This window comes from Thermobia domestica, chromosome 2, assembly GCF_964235325.1.
Source record: "Thermobia domestica chromosome 2, izTheDome1.hap1.1, whole genome shotgun sequence".
Taxonomy (NCBI): domain Eukaryota; kingdom Metazoa; phylum Arthropoda; class Insecta; order Zygentoma; family Lepismatidae; genus Thermobia; species Thermobia domestica.
In genome coordinates, this window is record NC_137455.1 from 332,996,651 (window position 1) to 333,021,137 (window position 24,487).

General features: G+C 35.9%; 1 protein-coding gene across 1 annotated transcript in view; it reads left to right on the forward strand.

Annotated features, from left to right (window-relative positions):
- The window catches only part of LOC145679528 (polyamine-transporting ATPase 13A3-like), a 161,219-nt gene that overhangs the window by 75,387 nt on the left and 61,345 nt on the right, over window positions 1-24,487 (forward strand). Inside the window, exons 5-9 of the mRNA XM_081750106.1 lie at window positions 13,030-13,184; window positions 14,145-14,280; window positions 17,565-17,722; window positions 18,759-18,947; window positions 24,100-24,309. Coding sequence (XP_081606232.1) covers window positions 13,030-13,184; window positions 14,145-14,280; window positions 17,565-17,722; window positions 18,759-18,947; window positions 24,100-24,309 — 848 coding nt within the window. The remainder of the gene's footprint in view (window positions 1-13,029; window positions 13,185-14,144; window positions 14,281-17,564; window positions 17,723-18,758; window positions 18,948-24,099; window positions 24,310-24,487) is intronic.

Consider the following 24,487-nt stretch of genomic DNA (forward strand, 5'->3'; position numbering starts at 1 on the left):
TTTTTTTTTTCTTTCATCCTTCTAATAATTCCTTTCTTTTCTCTTCTGAACAGCGAAACAGTTTCAGATTGTCAAAACTCTGAACTCCTATGTTTTCTCCCTGCAGAGTTTGCAATCTCGCTGAATTTCGAGACAGAGATACCACTTGGTAAGGTCCGACGTATGTGTGCATAAATTTTGCAAATACCTTTTTGGGTATAGACGATATATGGTGAGTTTTCACCATCACCAAAGAACCTTCTGTAACGACGTCTTGCTGTTTCCGCAGCTTTCTTTCCTTCTTCGGTTCTGCTGCCGGAACAGAAACTACAAATTTCTTGTCTTCATTTACTTGCACCGTCTCTTTGGGCCAAATGAAGTTTTCCTTGAAGCTCTTGGATGCTGAATACGTTAAGAAACGCTCCGCTGGAGTACATCCGAGAGCATCACACCAAGAGTGATTACACAAATCTTGGGCTGCTTTTAGAAAATTACTCCATTTGGACTGGTTGTCACTGCAATACAGGCGGAGAATGCGATGAAGGTCACGATGTCTGCGTTCGATAATGCCATGTGAAGCTGGATGGTATGGCGTGGTAAGTATATGTTTTATCCGGTGTTTTTGACAAAACTCTTTCCAGAAGCGCGACAAGAACTGCGGACCTTGGTCACTCACCAAATACTTCGGAGCCAAACCGTATTCACCAGAAAATGTAGGTAAGTGATTTAATTCAGAGAGTCTTAAATTTAGAGTTCGCTTACCAATGCCTTCCTCGCTTCTACTGGGGTTCACGGGAGAATTGTGGCCAACCACGGGGCTCTTTGCACCCAATTGATTTTGACCGAAAATGGAATAGTGTTGGTAATTTTGTCCAGAAATTAAGTCGTCTGGCATTGATACCACCGCGTGACCACATATTCCCTCCTGAACTCCAGCACACGAAGGAGTCATGTCTGCTACACTACTAGAGGACACCACATGGTTCAACCGACAACTAGGATTGGAAAATCCTGACACCTGAGGCGAAACCAACAATGGATTCGACCTCCTGGACAACGCCTGACTACCTATTGTCTCAACACCAGACATATGTGACTTGTTTAAATTCAACGTTCGTGAAGACAATTCAAAGGGAAGGACATTTGTGCCGTGTATGTTGGTCGGCTGACAGACAGAGACAGTCACCGTGGGAATAGTACGAGTCTCCCCAACTGAAGAGACCGGTACATCCACTTGGATGTCTGACTCGGTCCCGTCAGACTCGATTCCATCACCGACAACAAAGTCTCGCGCTCGCTTACGACCACACCGTTTATCTTTTCTTTGGTTTGTTTTTCCCTCTAACGTCTGAATCCTGGCTTCAAGTGCCTGACACGACCTTTGGGTACTGAGTTCGAGATGTGAGAACTCCTTTGTCAAGTCGTCACATCGTCGATTCTGCGCTTTAACCGATAACCGGAGACCTTCCTCAACGGCATCGACCCGCGCGTCTATTTTATTCTGATAATTCCCAACAGAAGTATATAAGTCGCGAACTTCCGACCTAACCGCCTCTACGTCTTCGTTCACATGGGCTACTTTTTCATTTATCGTTTGTAACAATTCAAATTTTACATTATCGAATTTCTCATTCATATCCTGGAATTTACTATCAACCTGTTTGCTCATCGCATGAAAGTTACTATGAACGTCCTGAAATTTACTATCGACCTTTTCGAACTTTTCATTCAGCGTTAATGTTAGAGTTTGACTGAAGCGTTCCATCATGGCCGCAAAGTCCGTTAGTTGCACATTCGGACCGGAAGCTACGTTTCCTCGACTTCCTTCCTCCTTCTCAGAATTGTTCGGACTACCCCGCGTTCCACGTTCGCCTTCATCACTTTCAGTTTCTGAAGATTTCGGCAGTGGCAACACTGTCGCCTGTTTCGCCAGGCAGGGCTTACATAGCCACGGCTCACTACTTTTGTCTAACTCCTGTACTTGTTCCTCGGACAAGCCATAACATTGGGCATGTACCCATCTAAAACAGCTGTCACAATAAACACTAAACCCAGCAATTTCGTCTGAACAACATATATATTCACTCGGATGACGAGATTCGTTACTTGATCTGCTACCCACAGACATTTCCACTTTCATTGAGTTTGTTTCCCACAACATCACGCACATATAAATTCAGAAGTGACCATGTTTCATTCAATGTAGCGATTGTCGTAATTATCCCCATTACAAATACTCTGCTGTGATTGTTTGCTTTCCTTAGCGCTCGCGTAGGATTGAAACAACAGAAATCCTGGATAGGGGTCGCCATTTTTACAAAAAAAAAATAATAATATTAATAATAATAATAATAATAATAATAATGATAAATAAAATAATGAAATATTGTTGTTTGTTTTCTTGTATGATGTTCCCTTTCCTTGAGATTACATGCTATGTTGAATGTATCACTGACTAGTGACACCGAACCTACTGGGCCCGTACGGGCTCGTCATCAACAGTCACTGAGCCAATCACCAAGCCAATCATCTACGGAAAGTAGAACTCAAATTTGGCCCGAAATATAAAGCTTCCAAACTCTCTTCCATCTCAACTCACAGCCCGACATCCAGGCCTGCAGTTCATCATCCACATCCCATCCGGAAATAGGTTGTGAACCACGACTACAGACACAGGACACCGACCCCCGAGTGGAGCTGGCACTGAGCGCAAAGAAGATCTTGATGTTGTCTGTGAAAGTCCTATCTGAATTTAAAAAAAAAAACCTCTTGAAACAGAATTTTGTAATAAATAAAAAAAAAAGAATCCAAACTGAGATTTTGATAGAAATTGATAAAATGAGAAATTTCTACAGATTCGGTTGTTTTCAACTCGGTCACACTAAGGAAAGTCTCTTCCCTGAATTTCACAGCTATTTCATTTCCCCAGTAAACTTATTCTGCACACTGCTCTTCGCTTCTTTTTATGCTTCGCATGCATACCAAAAACATCGACTACATATTTCTACTATTTCTCAAAATTACAAGCTAATTAGATTTCGTATTCAAAAAGAAAGATGCATTCACGGCTAGTAAGTTTTATTTTCTTTCAAAATATTCATGAATGTAACACAAAATATTCGTTAACAGGAAAATATTTACATTGAACTGACATACCCATCAAAATAAAATTTAATAAAATCGATTTCTATACTTTCAAAGCCAAAAACGTTATTTACTTTTGTTTATATTCTCGAAATATTCATATTCTTTGATATTCATTGAATATTCTTGCCTTCTAGAGCATTTCCATGGTATCGACACGCAAAACAAACAAAAGAGTACAATAGAAAATACAAAATACTACTGAAAATAATAAATTCACTGCCTACAGATTGTGGTTAGCTTAATTTGCCTTTTGTTTACATATATTCCTTGGTGCTTACACTCTTCTGTGCATCGATTTCGTGGCCGGCGTAGAGGATTTACGCTCTTCGCGACCTCTTTTCAGCTCGGACGCACATGACAATCTAGCACAGGCAAGACATGCATATAATATATTCACACAACTTAAACCTAAAGCCCTAATCTAACTAAACTAACTTAACCTAAACAAGTATATATATTTAAAAAAAAAAAAAATCACACATACATTTCCTAAAGCACCATACTTAACTTGCATTTATATTTTGTTTTCGCTACCACATTTCTACCGAAGACGCAGTGGTTAGTCTTGCATTAGTGTCGTTCTGAATTAATTTCTTAAAAGAAGAAAAATATTTACTAGACATTATCAACATTGCATTTTATAACTTGATGGGTATCAGTTTTCTAAAATAGTACGTAGGTTTAACCTATTGATGAACGTTTTCGATTATCGGTACGCAAGATGCATGTACCCTTGCACTAGACAAATAGCCGTGAAACTGACACTTGTTTACATATTCAACATTCATAAACATTCTACGTCAAACCAAAAGAAAACATGCCAAAATGAATAAAGGTTGAATTTTGAGCAGAATTACCGAAAATGAATAATTTCTAGATTTTGGGGAATCTAAAACAACTTTCATCACTGGGGAAAATGTGTGTGTGGTACACACATTTTCTTGAGATTACGACAATCGCTCTGCGCTGAGATTCTAGCTTTCTTTTCCCCCCCATCGAATGAAAACACGATGTCACATTGCCTAAATCTACATGCGTGCGGCGTTGAGGGAAACTTTACGAATTTAGTGCTTCATATTACGAGAATTACACGAACACCAGAAAATATATTCACTCATGATAGTTTGCCAGAACAAGGAAAATTTTGAAGCCAAATACCTGAGTTTCACTTTCACCGTTCCTTACTTACTTGACATCCTCTTCTTACACCAAGATTAAACGGATATGTTAAACAACAAAAAAAAATCCTGATAACTTCCACCCGAGGTTCCTGGGAAACTCGTGATACGTGGTCTAAAAAAATTTTTGGAAACTCCTTCAGCACCTTTCCAGAAAAGCCATCGAGCGTGGCTTGACTTCTTCTTCCTCGGGTCTGCACCACTACTCAATATTCTTTCTCTCTCTCCCACCGTCTCCTCTTTCTTCTCTTAGGTTCTCTGGTGGACCGAGAACGCAAAATTTGCTAAGGAGCTCATTCCATACCACTGGATAGCTATAGGCTAGTATCCGTTATGTTATGCGAAATTACTTCACAATTGTCTTATTTCCGGATTAACAATTTGTTGAAACACCAAATGTCGTACAGTTATCTCTTCCAATATTCGCCAAAACGAAGAATTTGACACAATTTTCACGTGATTACAAATTATTCCACTTTTCGCAGACGCTAAATACTGCACGTCTGACTCTTGAAATGGCTGACGCCGTAAGACAAAGAGTTACCAGAAGATGATCCCCAATTGGAAAATAATTATGACGTAATCATAGGATGATGGGCTTCTGAGTGAAGATCAAAGAGAACCGAAATCTCAGCCGCAGCTGTGATTGTGGATTAGCCAATCAGATAATTTTACTTCGAAACAAAGAGATGCACCAAGAAGAAATTATGGCTGACTTTATTAATTTGGAATTTTGATGAAGATTTTACGAAATAAAATTTTTAGCTTTCTTGTGAAGATTCCCTATGCCGAAATATGAATAGAAATGAACTAAAAACCATTGGAAAAGTCGAAATATACACTTATTTGTCTAAAATAATAATATATTCATGGATAAATGCGTAAAATATATAAAATATAATTAATAATCATGTAATCTTCATCTAACATCTATTGAAAAGCTCTGTTGTGTTAAAATTACTCAAAATTCTCAACCTACGGTTTGCTCTACTATAAAATAAAAGTTTCTATTAACATTCTAAATAAATTTTAAAATTTTCCTACCAACATACAAGGTGTTCAAAAGCATCGGGCCATGTTACATTATGCTGAGCATAAGGTAACACTATAATCACTTTTATCATTCTGATACGGTACAAAGTTAATCTTGACGTCACTAAAGCCACGCCAAACGCCTTCTCGCTCCTTCATTTCAATTTCAACGGCTCTCAAGGAAGGACGTCTGTGCCACTCAGTCTTCAGCTCATAAGTAAGAAAAAAATAATTTTTAATAAATATTACCCTTTTCATAGTATACTTGTAGGAGGGGGGGGAGGGGGCTTATTTTTAACTTTTCACGTTGTTCAAGTCGAGGGATGCTCACATCTTTTTAACAGGTAGCTTCTAATCAATTATATATGCTCACATACTGTTCGTATAGGTCCTGCATAGGGGCAATGGGTCCTGGGAGTCATTTCCAGGGGCCCTGCAAGGCAGGGAAGGGAACCATTTCCTTTTATCTGCTCCCACCTTTTTAACATGTAGCTTGTAATGTTCTCACATTCTGTTCGTATGGGTCCTGCACAGGGGCCATGGTTCCTGCACAGGGGCCATGGTTCCTGCACAGGGGGCAATCTTCAGGGGCCATGGGTTGGGGTCATTTCCAGGGGCCATATTTTTACCAATGAGTAATATTTTACATATTACGAACCATTACATAAGCTGCAAGTAGGGAAGGAAACCATTTCCTTTTATTTGCTTTTTAACAGGTAGCTTCTAATGAAGCGTAGGGGCCATGGGTCCTGCATAGGGGCTATGGGTCCTGCATAGGGGCCATTTCCAGGGTCATCCATTCTGGTCCTGCACAGGGACCATCCAATGTGACCTTCGTAGTGGTCATTCAACCTTTCCTTTCGTCATCTATCTCCAGGAAAAAAAAAACTGATTCTATTTCATCACCTCCTTCGATAGTCCCCTTATCCATAGTTAAACAGTAGATATGTGCTATCTCTTATCAAGGCGCGGCATCTCTTTTATGGATACCTCACTAAATCAATACTACTTAGGAGGCTCCAAGTTTTACTTTCACGGGAGCTTCAACCCCCTCCTTGATGGGATGCTATGTTCGCCACTGTTAGGAGATCTCCGAGAAAACCCTCCACGGACAGAATATTGTTAATCCAAAGCTTATTTGTGCTAGTAGTAGAAGTAAACACTCTATCTCAGTGCCATCGTATAGAATATCTAACGAGAGGAATTACACATAATTATCATCTTTGATTTATAGTAAATATGTAGATTCGTTGCTATCAGGATGCAGCATATTAAGGAAGTAACTCCTTCCTGTATACACTAATGCACAATGATGCTATGACATTGTATACGGAAGTCAAACCTTTACAAAGCTGATTATTAGCATGTTGCTGATAAAATTCCAAAGGAATGTCGTAGGTGTATACCTAGTCAAATGTTTACTTTTGATGGAGGATGTATTTACTTTCATACCCTTTTTTAGTGTGAAAAAACCGAAAGTTCAAATCATACAGTAGGAAGTGTTCTTCAAAGTGTCACATCTATCCATTGCGTGACAGTTGTATGGTTGTATAATTGGGTTTTATTCTAGAAGAAAAGGCATTTCATATATCCAATTAGAAACACTTATCATCTATTCTGGATGTAAAATTTAGCGATCAGCACTTAATAGTGTTTAATACTGTTTAAACTTTCACAACAATTATTATCAATCATTCTAAATCAATCTATATATGATTTTGGATGTTACGTCATTGAAATTTTTAGGGGGATAGAAAGGTAGAATCTAAACAGTTAGTAACTAAAAATTTGTACAAGAACAACATTGTCAATGCAATACTATGAATTGTGTATGTGTGTGCGTTGAAAGTGGAGTTATTGGAGATTGAAACCATTGAGAAAGTTTACAAGTAGACATTGCTTTTAATGATACATACCAAAAGAATGTAGCGGAATATATCATGAACCTTGAGATGTGTACACGTGAAGATTGGGGGTTATTAACATCGTGTTTATTTTTTTAGTTTATCCCAATGATCGTTTCCATGGCTTGCTAACATTAGTACAACGAATGATAATTGGAATTGTTCAATTAGCAATTTTATGTATCCAATTAATGTTCTATAGTACGTATTTTCCTGAAGAAACTGGATTTTAAGAGCAAGCAGGAGTGAGTTGAGTTGAGTTGATTTTAGTTTAGCGTCCCTTTCAGCAGAGAGGCTATATGAGACGTGGACCTACTGATTAACGTGGAATCCGAACCACATGAGCTCCCGCCGGGAATCGAACCCGGGTCTCCCACGCCAAAGGCGCGTACGCTAACCGACAAGCAGGAGTGGTGAATGCAGTTAGTATACATCAAGAGCTTCGTTTTTAACATGGGCCATATACTTTCTTCCTTATACAGGGTGCTCTAAAAGTAACTCGGTGATTTGAAAAGTCAATATATGTTTTAAAGAAATTTGTCCTACGAAAAAAAAAAACTCATAATTTATATCGTTACTTCTTAAGAATAACATTCTTCAAGTGCCTTCCATTTTCAGCATCGCAGATTCTTGCTCTTATTTTACTTTGTATTGGAAGAACATCGTCTCCCTGTCCGAGGCAGGTTAGTTACAGACACCCGTTGTCGGAAGCGTGTGGCTAGTGTAAAAGAAATGGGCTGCGCTGGCTGGAAGCGTACTGTAATAAAGTGAAAATTGCTGAAACTTAAAGTCGAAATATTACTTACTCTTATCTCAGGGTTTCGTGGCCTCGGGCTTCTGTCGAGCCTCCGTTTGCTGCTAGCTTTCCATCTAAAGCTACCTGTACCATTACTCTTTTAACTCTTTATTTGCTCAACAATAAATTTTGGATAATGAAAACTCCATTGTTCATTTGGTTACTTTAATAATTGAAATGAAAGATAAAATAAAAGTTACAAATATAAATACAGTTATCACGTTGTTGAATGATAAATGTTACTTGTAGAATCAACTTTATATTAAATGTAGAATTGTGTCTAAGTCTTATTATCTTTACAGGTTGGTTGGAATTATTCTATACTTCACCTAACACAAAATATAAGTTGGCCTTTTCTTTAACACCAATAGTTACATCTATTTTGTAAAACAAGAGGGAGGAAATTTAATTTTACACAAATTATACATGACCTTAATTCGAGGGTGTGTCATTTGGAATTTAAACTTTATCGCGCACTGCACTTAAAATTCAGTTAATGAAATGTTTGCCACTTTACCTCCTTTTTGATGACTGTCCGTTGAACATTTTCCTTTTCCTCTAGTAAGGCAGCTCCGCTGTCTCGTTGTCTTGCTCTCCGGAAAGTTTCAAATGGTTCACACTCTTGAAAAGTTCGCAAAGTTCCAAATGTTTACTTCATTTACTGCGTTTTATCACTACAGGCGACGCCACACTTTTATAAAACGTTGATTAAATTATTATACTTATTATACGGTCTTCTGGTACAAGAAAGAATTGCAATCTTGTTCTTTTGTCACAGCCGAAAATAGCGTACTCTTGCGGCCTCTCGCATTTTTACCACTACTGGCCCCCACTGAAACTGTCTTTCACCGCTCAGAGCGCGGAGATGTATTATTATACGGGTTGTTACCCCTGAATTCAGTCTGGACTTCGCGATTCGATTATCTCGACCACTTGATTCTCTCAACCTAACTAAAAAAACTTTATGTCCTCTTTCTGTCCTCTTCCTTTATCCTTTCACACTAATTACTTATTCATTTTTTTGTTTCTCCTTTCCTATTTGTCCTTTACACACTCTGACCATTTTGACACACCCCTTGTCTAATCTAACCAATAATTGTTCTTTTCATTTTGTTTCATTAAGTTTCGTTTTCTGTCTTATTGGTTTCTCTCCTTTTTCTTGACCACCCTCTCTTTTCATTGGTTTTTCTCCTGTTTCTTAAGAAAGACCTCCCCTTTTTTTTTCAAAGTCACCCTCTTTAGCCAGAGACCCCTGCTGAGGTTACCGCGCGACCAATTTTGAATGATCCTCCAGTGCCAAATGTGAATGCCTTACGAAATTATCTTATTTTCAAATATAGATTTTACTATTTATTAAACCCGATTTATTAAATATTATACTCTTTTATGACAATTTTCTTAGATTTTCTCAGATGTTTCTTACTGGAATACGAATATTTATATTTCTATGACAATTTTGTTTTGATATAATAATGGTGATATTAATAATGTTGAGTAAAACAATATTTCTATCACAATATTTCTAGCGTTAATAATAATAATATTTGTTGGTTACATAAGACTAATGATAATTGTGGTATCCCTATAAAATTTCTATATCTACTTGAATATGTTATACACAACTAAATGATCCTCCTTTTTAATAATTCTTTATGCAAAATACTAGTTACCAATAATCGTGATAATAATAATAATAATAATAATAATCAGATTTTATTCTAAATATTTTCGCAGATTATGTACAGCTTTTAACTAGTTCAGGAATGACCTTTTGCCTAGCACTTAATTGATGTTGTTAATACTTATATGATTATATGTAATATATAGATCTCATATACATAGAGATAGAGAGAGACAGCCAGCCAGACAGACAGACATAGGAAAATCCTTTCAAAGAAATAGTGCTCCATTTATTTGTTTACATTTGCGTATAAAATATACTCAATTTTGATCATTTTTACGTATTATAGTAATTTTAGTTAGTAAAATTCCCCCACTCTCTTTTTCTTCCTGTGTATTTTACCCCTATTCTTTCTACGTTCCTTATTCTGTGGTGTTTTTTTTTTCTTAGGGTTGCTTTTCAAAAACCTTTTCTTTTCTTTTCCTCTCCCTTTTTCGGCTGGACACTGACCGCTCTTGAGGACTATGTCTCCTCGTGGTACATGTTTCGTGTCTTAATAAATATCGCAAGACGCCAGAGAGTCTTGAGAAAATTTCTTAAAATGACCACAAAACTTAGCCGTGTTACTTTTCTGTCATCATGCGTTTCATGTTTTCGCTTATGTGTAGAATAATTAAAATATTTTTCTAGCGTCATGGCCAGCCATTCTGGACCCCTTACGTAGCCGATTTTGGCTGGTTTTCTCTTCTTTTCCGAAGCGAGGTGTCAAATTCACAGCGTTGGGGTAATTTCTTTCAAACATGTGTTTAACTGTTGCCACATCTCTACGCGTCTAATTCTAATAATTCATTATATAGCTCATTATTCTCGCTCGTCGCATTACTAAATAGTACTATCCCTCTCGCGGCAATGTTATCTATTTTATTATACTCTCTTAGTAGCGAAGCTTTATCTATACATTAAAATTTTGCGTGCTTATTGATCTTATAAATGTGACAACATATTGGGCATTCTGTTTCTGTTAGTATGTCTCCAGATAGTCTGGCCTGTGTGTATGTTAGTTCGTTTTGGGAAATGGTTCACCCACGGTTTAAAACCGCAGTTCGTCTGTTATATCTATGGTCATTTTCTTGAAATTGCCTTTGGTGACAAGCTACAAGTAACAATCTTAAAATAAATACATGGTCTGTATCGTATCAGTCAATGAATTGTCTATGTTAAAATTCCTCTCTAGGGTGGTAAAGACGCTACAGTCTAAAATTTCATGAAAGAAACCACGAACTTACAAGCTTGTTGCCTATTTTTTTTTCTCTCGTGTGTGGCCGTAAAATAATGAGGACTACCTTCTGTCTTGTTTCTTTCTTTCTTTCTTTCTTTTTTTTTAAAAGGAGAAAAGAATTGGATGTCTGCAGCCGTCTTGTTTCTTTCTATACTTTGTTAACTTAATGAATATAGTTAAATAATATATAATTAAGCAACGAATGTAGATAAATATATATATATTTATGCGTATAATTAAACAAAGAATGTAGTTAATTAATATATGTATAATTATGCGTATTACACTAGACTGTGTTATAGTAATCTCCGAGGGTGCGTTTCTTACATTAAATTCTCTACGCGAACCTCTTTGAGTCACTAATTGATCGTTGGTCTCTACAATAAGGATTCACAATCGTGACCCTATGTTTAATGCTGAATCTCTCCATATCTTCAATTTTCCAATTTTCCATTATTTTCCAATATTCAAATATGAAACGGAAAATAATCAAAACTTGTACATGTGAAACAAAAACAAAAAATCCTAACTATTTTAAAAGTAATAAAGTTTTAAAATAACCTAATCAATTTTGGGACACCCTCTCGGGTCATTTAAAAAGAAAGCAAGAAAGAAATGATAGTAGTTGAAGTTGTAACTGTTTACATTAATAATAAAGAAATCGAATATTAATGTAATAAGTTGTAGGTTTAATGTGCTCTTGAAACTTCTATTTTTACAACTGCATTAACGAATCTGTCGTTTTTATTAAACTATTGTAGCATTTTTTCCCAAGCAACTTCATATATATGCCGGGTGCCCCAGACCACCCGTATCCGTCTGGAAATCTGAATAAGTAAAATAAACCACATTTTTGAAAAATTATTTTATGTATTTGGCTATGCTCTATCAAATTGTGCTATTTGTAGCTTCCGGTTTTTACCGGAAGTACGTTATTCAAAACGGAAATTGAATTTTTTACATGCAACATAGTAGCTATTTTTTTTTTAACTTTTTCAGCGTTGTTTCGGATTCTACGTGAAAAAATAGGAAACTTTTGCTTGATGCATTTTTGTCCCGTACACCTCCCTGGAAAGCTGGAATTTTAGAAATCTACAGTTTAACGTGGGATGCGAACCACATGTGCTCTCGCCGGGAATCAAACCCGGGTCTTATCGCCAAAATCTGTTTATCAGTTTCATTCCTCTTTTATTCTAATTGTTTTTAAGTGATTCTTTAATTGTTTAAAATTTTGTACTTTATGTTTTGTTGTATTTGAGAATAAGCATGAAAATAAGCATATGTCTATCAAAAAAAGAAATTCAAAATAATCTAAAATATATTTTTCAGTTGCTAGATTCCATTTACATTTATGGGGGTACATGGCTCACTAGCAGAGCGCTTATCTCTGGTGCGTGGGGTCCCCGGTTCGATCTCCGGCGAAGTAAGTTTATGATGGACAATATCGTGCTTGTGGGTTTCATCGGGTACTCCCGTTTCCTCCCACTTTCCCATTCCACTAATTCTTCCATCATCATTCACTCACTTTAATCATCGTCTCCCTTAGCCTAACCAGCATAATTGTGGGACGTTAAACTCAAAGATTTCATTTCCAATTGCATTTATCTTTATCAGCTTTGTTCGTGTTCTTCTCCAACGTAATGAGGCAGGAGTTAACTATAAACCAACAGACCAACAATAGGGTAGTTAGTTCACTTTCCCTGAGATTCAAAAGAACGTTCATAAAACTGTAAAATGAAGAGCTAATAGTAAACAGATATATTTTAAAAATAGAAGGTATGGGACTTGTACTAACTAGTTTCTGTCCCACACAACCTCAAACGTTCAATTTCAACCAAATAATGGAGCATTCTTCTCTAGAATGTTTTGTTTTACACGTTATCTGAACAGACAGGGTAAGTCGATGCTTATGATGTGTATGTGAATGTCTTGTTAAATAACATCTACCAAAAAAAAATCCCTACAAGAAAGAAAAAAGAAATAGAAAATCCCTGATCTATAGTGTAGTCTAATGCTCTCTTGTTCATTTTTTTTTTTTTTTAATTTTGTTGGTTTTGCTGGATGTCCTGCCTTGGGATATGACTGAACAATAGAAATACGGATTTCCTCTACACAACTTGTTCCTGGAGATGTTCTTCTGCTTCCATCCCATGGTCAAGTGCAGTTGCAGTGTGATGCGGTTCTTCTGAAAGGATCGTGCATTGTCAACGAGGCGTTGCTCACTGGAGAATCAACTCCTGTCACCAAAGTAAGTTCTCACCTAAGAGTGTTTCAATTTCGAGAGATGTCAAAGAGATAGGTTATTTTTTAATGTTATTCGTTTAGCAAAGAACATTTAATAGTAAGGTCAAATAGGTCAAATTTATTACTACACCAATTACTTGTTTTCAAAGAATGTTTTGCGGTGTATTCTTTGACAAATGTTTAAAAATACTTTAGATATTTTTGACCATTATAGCATTATGCACTGCTGTGAATTTTTGTCACATTGTGACATCTTTATAAATAGCCCAATTTGAGTCATCAGTACCCAGTGGCGCATTTAAGGGGGGATTCCAGGCTAAAGCCTCTCGAAATTGTATTTACTATTTTAAAGTAAATGAAATATCTAGCAGAATTTTCACATTTCCAGGATTAAAGTTAGCAAAGTCCCTTCCAAAAACAAAATCGTAAATACGCCACTGTCAATGCCTAATAGTTTCGTTTCACAGCTTATATTCTTTGAATGGCTTGTTAAAATTACCATATTTAGGTTTAATCCTGATTAATTAGAAAATTTGCTATCTTCAAACGACGAAAGAGAAGAAATTTAATACAATTCTATCTAGATTGTTTGCAGGTGAAGTGGAATTATTTCATTTAGTTAGATTACAAAATGCAATAGTTTTTCTTATCAGCAGTAAAATCGTGTGGATTGTTAATGAGTCTAAATATTTTCGCGTTAACTGCTTTTCGTTGTTCCAAAGTCGATACTGGCCTTCTCTTTATTTGAGAAATGACTTTCTTAAATCTTCGCCTTCGAGGAAGAAGTTCGTTTCGTTTGAATTGAAACTATAACATATTTATCGTATCATTTCAGTATTTACTTAAAGAAACGAGTTTTTCAAAAGGACTAATCTTGTCTTGTTACGTAATAATAGAGGTTTTAAGTACTGGTAAAGACAGTTTGATCCTTAAAAACCAGAATTTTGCTTTTACGTCATTGTAGGTACCTTTGTCGTCGAGAGCTGACGAACCATTTAGTTATATGGAGGACAAACATCACATTCTTCTATGCGGTACAGAGCTTCTTCAGGGAAGGGCAGAAGATGGAGATAACCTAACGGCTGTTGTGGTTCGAACAGGTAACATATGTTCATTTTGCATATTTATAGCAAATTTTTTGTCGTAGAAATAAAATTTGATTGATTCTGTCATTGAGCTTTAATGTGTTCTCAGCATCGAGGTTATATCAGGCGGAAACTACTCAAAATGGGATTCAAACTGCTACTCGGATTTACATCCGAGGCCAACGATGCGTAAACCACTTTGCGTTAGCCACTTGGCCACAAAGGGAATACGGAAACAAAATCTCATCAATAGGTACTATTTCAATCCAGTCAGAACTATTAATACCTGCTTACCTTAAATTTTGCAGTGTACGGAATTATTCTTCCGGCAACTCGAACTACGCAAATGTCCTTTTTCTCAGAGGTTAATCAGACTAACACTTTATACATTTCTTGTCTATTTCCATTTGAACTATGCGTTTCAATAATTTTAAATATCTCGATTTTATTATATTATTTGTATATTAGGTGACAAGTACCTATCATCACTCTCGAATGTAATGAAGATACTGTGGGCAATAAGAAGGAATGGATTTGCTAAATTTTAAGTTAACTATTATTTGTTATCTGATTCTTTGTCGGCACAGTTAGAAGCCAAGGCAAATTCAGCTCTGTATTAACATATGTGGATTTTTTAAAAAAATTAAAGATTGAATAATGAATTATACCTATGAAATACTTATACGTGAAACATGAACAAAATTGTTGAAGTCGTTCTGGAAAAAAAAATATCGGAACAAAAGTTTACCCGTCAGAGATTACCCTTCCTGAATATTTTCTTCCAACGAAATAATTTATACGATGTTGTATGGTTGTTAACGATACATGTGTTTGCGAAATATGAATATAACTGTGGTAATCTTTTTGAGGAAAATCAGCTTAACAAAACATTCCTTACCACAATTAGTTACATAATCCAATATTGTTATTTAAAATAAATGAAAAATAAAGAATAATTAAACAAAATTGAACCATCAACTATATTCGAATTTTGTAAGAAGTGAATTATATCATACTGTAAGGTTCTTAATGAAATACCTATTTATGAACAATGGACAAAATAGTGATAGTGTTTTCGAGAAAAGCATTGTATTGGGTTAGAGTTTAGCCCCCTTTCTGCAGCAAGACTATATAAGACGTGAATCTACAGGTTAACGTGGAATCCAAACCACATAAACTCAAGTCAGGAATCGAACCCGGGTTTCCTCCACTGAAGACGTGTATGTCAACCATATAGCTTCGAGAAAAGAATTGTCTGTTATTTGGATACCATTGAACTATCCTTATTTTGGGTTTGATAAGAGAATAAGAAGAAAGAAGAAATTGTGGGTGATTATAAAAGGGCCTAAGTATCTGGCTAAAATGATGTGAAAAGACATTGGGGAAGATGGCTGAAATTCAGCTCAAATGTAGAAGAGATTATGTAGATTTTATATTCCCAAAGCAAACTGTCCTAAAATGGATGGAACATAGTCAAAAAGCGTGAAACATTTAACATTAATGTCAATGGAAAATTCATGAAAAACTAATAATTCCTCCACTTATCTCAAAGATTAAAAGAAGAAGATGGATGAAAATCAGCTCAAAAATAGAACAGACTATGTAGATTCTACATTGAAAAACGAAATTGTCCTAAAATGAATGGAACATAGAAAAAATTCACAAACCATGAACATTAAATTCAAAGGCACATCAATTAAAAAATGAAGTTGTCCACATTCCTCAAAAACTAATAAGGAGATGGCTAATTGAAAGCTTATTGCAAAGACATAATGGAGAGCTTAAAAACTATGTATAGCATGTAAGGTAAATATGAATAGAACATTGTCAAACGTCAAATTGTTTGAATAATATCAATAATTATGATAAAGAATATGTATCTTCTTCGAATTACCCAGGGCGTCCCACGCGGAGGTTAAGCGCTTGAAATATCTCACATCTGGATTTGGAATCTCCAAACTCCATTTAGCACACAACGTGACTTTTGATCTGATCACGTGACACAGTCTGATCCTTATGGCAAACTGAATAGGCCCTTTAAGCTAAAAATTTGGTCTCGAAACGTTCAACTTTCGAGATGATTGTGGCTCCCAAATCTCTGCACATACTGACTGAGTGACAGACAGATAGACGGACATTCTGAAAATATTTTTTCTTCACACACAGGATATGAACTGTGTGGATTTGATGAAATTTCAAATCCGTCCTCTTTATTTTTAAGGACTACAATACTTGGATTAATCTTACTGTCGCTCAAAAATAAAAGAAAACGATACTAACCACGTGCATTATACGAATTTTAGGTTTCCTTTTATAAAATTGAATTTTGAATAAGGAATAAAAAGTATTAGCTTTAACATTGCTAGCATTCATCATATTCTGTTATGTACGTACAGTGGAAGATATCCATGGAGCGTGTCTCTGCATGAACAAAAAGACATAGAAAGCTGACTGTGGGAGGATGATGCTGCTGTTGTAAGGGAAAGTAAAGGCAGCCGATGTTTATACATGGAGGTGGATAACATCTCAAGATCCTATCATCTTCATAACAACATATGCAGCCATTAATTCTATACAGATGTACACAACTTAATACATATTGTGTTTACAAACACATGTAAGCAAAAACAAAAAGAAATCTTCATGTAACATGTATCGTATAAAGAGAATTAGAAAAGTTGTGAATAAATTAACATTTCAAAAAATACCTGTTATATAAACAAACATTTACAGCAACTTAACGTTATCAAAAATACATATTTAAGAAACAGACTTTATTTTTGGATTTTAGCATCTGCATTGGAATTACAATTTTTAAATTTATCAATGCAATTTTCCTCTTTATAAATAATGTTTCAGTCAGAAGAAGATATTTTAAAAGAAAAATCCAACCTAGTACATCTAAAAATAACCAGTAATATGATATTCAAATTAGTGTATTGAAAATAGTTAAGAATTCAAAATTAAAGTAAGACATATTCTAGCAATTCCATGAAATAAAAATACGTGACTGTCACTTCGTCAAATTATTGTCTAGTAGTAACAATAAAGTATCCATAACAACTCTCGTTTATGAAGAATTGGTTATTCTGGTAGTGGGACTATAAAAGTATCAAAGAAAACATGAAATCGGCAAGCTTTTCATATCAGAAATTCATTTAATAATATGTTATAAAACATGTATGTATGGTATTGATTTTGGTAAGACAACACATTAAAATTAAACCCAATCTTCTTTAAGATGTTAAATTCTTGAAAGTGTATTAATTACGTAATACTTTGATACTTAACTATTACAGGTTTCATGTCAATGAAGGGAGAACTTGTACGTTCCATATTACATCCAAAACCTGTAGACTTCAAGTTTTATTCTGATTTTATGAGATTTCTCTCGTTTTTCTTCATCATTGGAATCTCTGGAATGGCGTACTCCTTCTGGGTCTGGTCTAGTCACAACGTAAGTTCAAATTCTATTTTTAAATGTTGAAATTTAAAGAAAGTAACTTAAAGCCGAGAGTTGGTTTAGTGTCAATTTAAAGAAAGTAACAAAGTCAAGAGTTGGTTTAGTGTCAATTCAAACAAAGTAACAAAGTCGAGAGTTGATATATTGTCAATTCAAAGGAAGTAACAAAGCCGAGAGTTGGTTTAGTGTCAATTCAAATAAAATAATAAAGCCAAAAGTTTGTTTAGTGTCAATTTAAAGAAGTAACAAAGTCGAGAGTTGGTTTAGTGCCAATTCAAAGAAATGATGAAATTTTCGTTTTGGAGGAAAACACGATATACTGTATTTTCGCTCTTCAGAAAGTTATCCTTATTTTTGGAAGTAGGAGTGAAATTCGGAATAACCGTAGAAAATTATGTAAAATCCTGACTTTTAAAATTTGATCCTGACACGATCAACAGTATGACCTCTATGCGTGTGTACATACATCGGAATCGAACAGACATCCAATAATAGTTTTTTTTTCGGAATATAGGATCGATGAAATGTGCAATTTCCTTGATTTTTTTAACGAACACAAGACTTCGTTCATTCTTGTTGCTGAAAAGTAAAAAATACAACATATTAATGTCTAATGTGTATTAATTATTAGCTCATTTTGTTCTACAACGATTACTAATAACATAAAAGTAACAATATCTGATATTTATAAACTCCTGTCAGTTACTGCCAACAGTTCCATACTCGTCATATGTTATTCCTTCTTCTGCAAGTAGCATGACTATTTTCTTCTAGATGTAGTTCCAGTGGTATATAACAGTTAAATTTAAAAATTAATGCATATATCTAAAATTTAGAACTGAACTGTGCCGTGTTTAGATGTAATAGATTTGTTATCGAATAGTATAAAATATGCGTGTTTCATTTATTAAGCACTAAATAATTCAGTATGATAGTGATATTTAGACTTACTGATTCATTTTCAATAAACAAGCAATATGAAGTTTTTTGTGTTTCGAAGAAGACAACTATTAAAGTGTTTATTTTGCAGGCAACCTTGGAAGAGATAATGCTAAACAGTTTGGACATATTAACATTTGTAGTACCACCAGTGCTTCCTGCGACGCTCACAGCTATTAATGCCTTCGCACAACTGCGTCTGAAGACTCGGGATATTTTCTGCCTCAGTTCCAAGTACATTGGCCTATGTGGAGGGATAGATATCGTTTGCTTTGATAAGGTATGGAGCCATCAATTGCTGCAATGAGACTTGAGGCAAGTGGTTGTATGATTGTCTGAATTGAGATCTAACATTCTTGAGTGTTAGCTAATGTTTATGTGATACATGATTTATAGAAAACTTCCTTATTTTTGAGCTTATTCACAGAGGTTCTCATCAATGGAGATTAGTTCCCGAGTACATTTTGTCTCTCGTTATCCTCTTCGTCTTGATATAGAACAGTGGTGTCCAATTATAATGAGCCTGAGGGCCATAATTGTCTTTGCTAACAAGGTGAAGGGCCGCAGCTAATAATAATAATAATAATAATAATAATAATGATAATAATAATAATAATAATAATAATAATAATAATAATAATAATTTATTATTATTATTATTATTATTATTATTATTATTATTATTATTATTATTATTATTATTATTATACTACAAAAGAAAAATATAAAAATGTATTTGAAATATTACATTCAATGTGATAAATGAGGGTGACTAGGAAAGTTTACAAGGGCTGGGATATCTACATCCAATCCTGTTGTTGCGAGCAGCAGAAGATGTAAAAGAGAAGAATCTCCAAGGCAGCTTCTGAAGCGGTTCTTCACAATTTTCATAGTGAATTGGTATGGTTGGTTTGGTTTGGTTAATTGAAGTAATCGTTCTTTCAGCAACGATGCCTTGCCTATAGCTACATTACCGACTCCAATGTTGCCTTGGATGTCCGGGCCTTTTTGTTGTACAGAAGCGGTAAATGGATGCCTTATTTCGAAAGAAGAGTGGAAACATTAAAAGAATGAACATAAATGAAAATATTATCAGTAATAATAATCTATGTTGTGAGAGCTTTGTGGGCTGCAGAAAATGGTTTGGCGGGCCGCATGCGGCCCGCGGGCCGCCATTTGGACAACTCTGATATAGAACATAGTTTTCTAATGTGACTCATTACTATTACTGTTATTATTATTATTATTATTATTATTATTATTATTATTATTAGTAGTAGTAGTAGTAGTAGTAGTAGTAGTAGTAGTAGTAGTAGTAGTAGTAGTAATAATAGCAGCAGCAGCAGTAGCAGCAGCAGCAGCAGCAGTAGTAGTAGTAGTAGTAGTAGTAGTAGTAGTAGTACCATTGGGTACGCAGCATCATGCATTGGCAAACAATATGCATGAAGTTATGACACAAAATTCTCTGAGATTAACAATTATATCGTACTGCAGTGAATTTAACAAACAAACAAGAAAACTGAAGACAAAGATTCAATTAATGTTTGTAAAATTTAAAAAAAAAAGTGTTTCTTCATCTTGTTTTATTACACAGAGATTTAAAAAAACGTATGTAATGTACGTAAAAACGTAGGTTACATGCGTAAATCCTGTAGTTTTTGGACTTAACGTACGACTATATATATATGTAACACCCTGCAACAAACGTATAACTGAAAACTTATGTTTTATAATACTTTCCGTTAAGTGTCTTCTTCCCTGCGAAATTAAAATACCGCTAATTTTACAGTAATTATGTGATATCTTCGAATAGATAAAAGATAATTGAAATATGGAACAAGAGCGCCCTAGACAATATTATTTTGCGTAAGGTACCGTTATCACAAGTCACCTAGTAGCTTTCCGTTTTCAGCTGTTTAGAAACGCGAAAATAAATGCCGATATTCAAAATGGCTCGAAATCAAAAGCAGATAAGTGAGTCGTGATAACGGTTTCTCATGTAAAATAATATTGTCTAGGGCGCTCTTGTTCCACATTTCGATTACCTTTTATTTATTTGAAGATATCACATCATTACTGTAAAATTAGCGATATTTTAATTTCGCCGGGATGAGGACTCTTAAGTGTTTCTTGTCTACGCATTCTCCGTGTGAAAGAAACAACAGTTTATGGACCGTAAGGATCTCATATACAGATGTATGTATAAAACATATAACTGATGTATGTAACATATGTATATAATATATGGAACACTGTTAGATGTCAGACATCCTGTAACCGCATGATGCGGAGAGAAAAGAAGTATGTATGTAGCATATGGATAACGTATCCTCTGTACAGATTTCTGTAGTAAACATATGGATTTCGTATATTTATACAATATACTCTTGTTCGGATAATGGATTTTTCTCAGAGTAGAAAATTCGATTTTATTTGGTATGTGTATCGTAGCAAATTAGTCTTACTTTCCCCATTCGTCTAATTTGAGTTTGAGTTTTGCCTCCTTATGCAACATCCAGGTTATGAAGAACAGAACCTACTTATAACATGGACTCGGAACCTTAACTAGGGCTTGAATCCAGTTCAGTTGGCAAGTACACAGATTATCACGTAAGATCAACCTCCACAGTATAGGCCGTTTCTCATTACATTATCTCGCCTTGAAGAGGACATTCATCTTTCTAGTACTATAGGAATATATTTCTCTCCTTTGTGTTAATTACATATTTATGCTATGCACATTACCAAACACAACTGTATGAACATATTGTAAAATTCTGCTGAAGCATGTACAAGGTAGTGTAATTACACTCGGGAATCGTTTCCCCCACTACCAGTTTTCATACAAAACTTCCTGTTAGAAAACAGTTACACTAAATAAGTACAAAAGTTCACTAATAATTAGGATAAGTGGATGTCCTAAGGCCCAGATTGCCAATAGAACGACCCCTTCAAGCTCCACTGAAAGCTGAGTGAGGTCGGATAAGATTCTGAGTGCTCCACTGCAAGCAAAGAGAAGTCGGAGTCTTGCAGAGCTCCACAGCAAGCTAGGCGGGTAAGGAGAACCACGAAGCTCCACGGCAAGCTTGGTGGTTTGTGATAACGAATCTCTCAAAGTTTCACAGCAAGCTAGGAGAGAGATTAAGTTCCCAACAGAGCTTCACGGCAAGATAAGTGGGAAGGAAGCTTTAGAGTTCCATTGCAAGCTAGAAGGCTTAGGTTAGATTAACGTTCTCTCAAAGCTCCACTGCAAGCTAAGACAGGGAAATGGTTGACCAGCCGAACAGTGATACCAGTCGTGGTGATCCTCTGAATTTTATAGCTGTTCCTGTATGGCGGTGGCGCTGGTGTTCCCCCTTCATCACACGATTAATGGTGACACTGGTTCCTGCCGTCTTCTTCTCAGAGTAACTTGTAGTAATTGCATCTCGTGTTCTTTACATGTTAATATTTGCAAATAGAACCATGTCATAACATGTTTGGAGAATGATTTTCAACAATACATCAAGATAAGCCCTACATTAGTTTTAGTTAATAAATTCTTACTTCGATAACGCTGCGGGTAACAAAATAATATCCATGAATATTATAAATAAAATCTTATGCGTTGTTTTCGAGAAAAAGAAGAACGAATTTATCTGTAAACTTAAAAATTTATGTTGTGCGAAATCATGCCTGCAATTAATATCAAGCTGATACTGAAACATACCTTCATTATGACAGTAGGTAAAATTTCAATACGTAGAACGGTTAATGAGATACAACTTAAACTTATGATTAACTCTTAAATTATATTTTTTGTTTAACTAACTATAACAATATTATTCAAAGATAAGACATATGTCAGACGATAGTTCAGATCGAGCAGAACAAAATAACTTGCTTTGAAAATATTTTTTAAAAAATAAATAAACTTCCGTGAAAAATATACAATTCATTGCCAATAACAATTGGCAGTTTTAGCAAACACTTTTCCAATGAACTAAATTAATGTAAACAAGAAACGAACTGGAATTACTCATATTAAGAAATGTTATACACTGTTCAGTATTAAAAATGCAATACCAAGAAGGAGACAAGATAGCAACGCCAATTTTATCTGGCGTAGACCTGATGGTACAAGTAGGATACGATTAAACTTGCTGCTCTGTACGACACGTGGTTACGTGGTGACAGCGGAGCACAAGTGGCGACGGTCAATAGCCTGTGAGTCCACCATGGTCGGTTAGAACGGTTAAAACACGCCAAGGTATCGAGAGGATGAGCCCTTGAATATCTTCCTGGGGTATAGCAAGTCATGCGTCTTTGACACGACGCCACATTTTATCAACTGTAATTGTTAGCGTTCGCAGTTGTGAAAGGAGTTGTGCAATCATCGATCAGACGTAAAACACGAGGGTGCGCGTTATCCAGTAAGAACGTAGTCCTGTCTAGGACCTGTACTAAAAGACCACAATCGGGTCCAAACTGAGTCATCGGATCATCAAAATACCATTGGCTAGTCAAATATCCGTCAATGCGTAAGAGGCACGAACAGGCACAGAATCCAATAGCATCTCACACCATAACACCCTGTGGCGGACTGACATGGCGATGCGGGTTCGCCCAGCCTAGTGCCACGGTAACGACAGATACGAATGCAGTCATCTTGATACTGCAGACAGAAGCAGAATTTATCAGAGAAGATGATAGCTTTACATTCGTCTAGCCATGCGCGACGTTTGTGACATCACTGTAATCTCCCATACCTATGTTGTACAGTCAGCGGAGGTCGCAGCAATTGGCATCGTGCAAATATGGCCCACTCCGTCAGACGACGAAGAACTGTTCGTCGGGATATTGGGAAGTGTGCAACATCCTCCAGTGCTTGCGTCAGTGACCTGGACGCAGCTGTAAAATCTGCCAGAGCCATACACGCAAAAGCTATCTGTTCTTGCTGCCCTTGGTATGGTACGGTTGTTGGGATCCTTCGTATTGCTGTATAATATCTTGATGAGGCTATTAATTCAATATACACTGCACTGTAGTCGCGTTCCATTCAACAAGGGCTCGATGTCGCGGAAGGATAAACCATACTCACGATACGGCACTACTCGCCCGCGACCAAAGTTCAAAAGCTGTTGGAAGGTCTACCGCACTCAACAACAAGTAATCTTGTGACCGTATGTCACATCAATCTTCGTCTATCACTGAGTTACGGCTCACTGATCGGCCTCTGCTTGCTGTTACTGGGTGGCATACCCGATGTCTGATGCTTCACGGCGCTGTCGTGTTAATCACTTGTTTATCCTCCCACTTTCTACGTATTCTGCAAATTTGGACTTCGTACCATGTTCATTTCTTGGTATAGCGTTTTAAATGACAGCGTAATAACATCCATTATTTAATGAAAACAATTCAGCAATACTATACACATAAATTGATGTCTTTAGACAGGAACCCTGACAGAAGGTTCATTGGATTTGGTAGGAGTAATACCTGTGGAAGAAGGAAAGTTCTTGGAGCCTGTTAGCGATCCTACACATCTACCAATGAAGTCTCCTTTGCTTCATGCTATGGCTACCTGTCATTCTCTTATCAAAGTAGGCTGTGAGGTGGCGGGAGCTCCTCTGGATAGAAAAATATTTGACGCCATTTCCTGGGTAAGTGTTCCATTTGTTATTAGCACGGTACTACACATTACTTCTTCCGTACAGGATACAGAATATTTATACTCCCTTAGAATTTTCTATATTGACGCATTCAATAAGCTACAGTGTAATAGTTTCCGTAGAATTTTTGCCCTGTGAATTAATAATCAGATCAAAAACTTAAATTTTT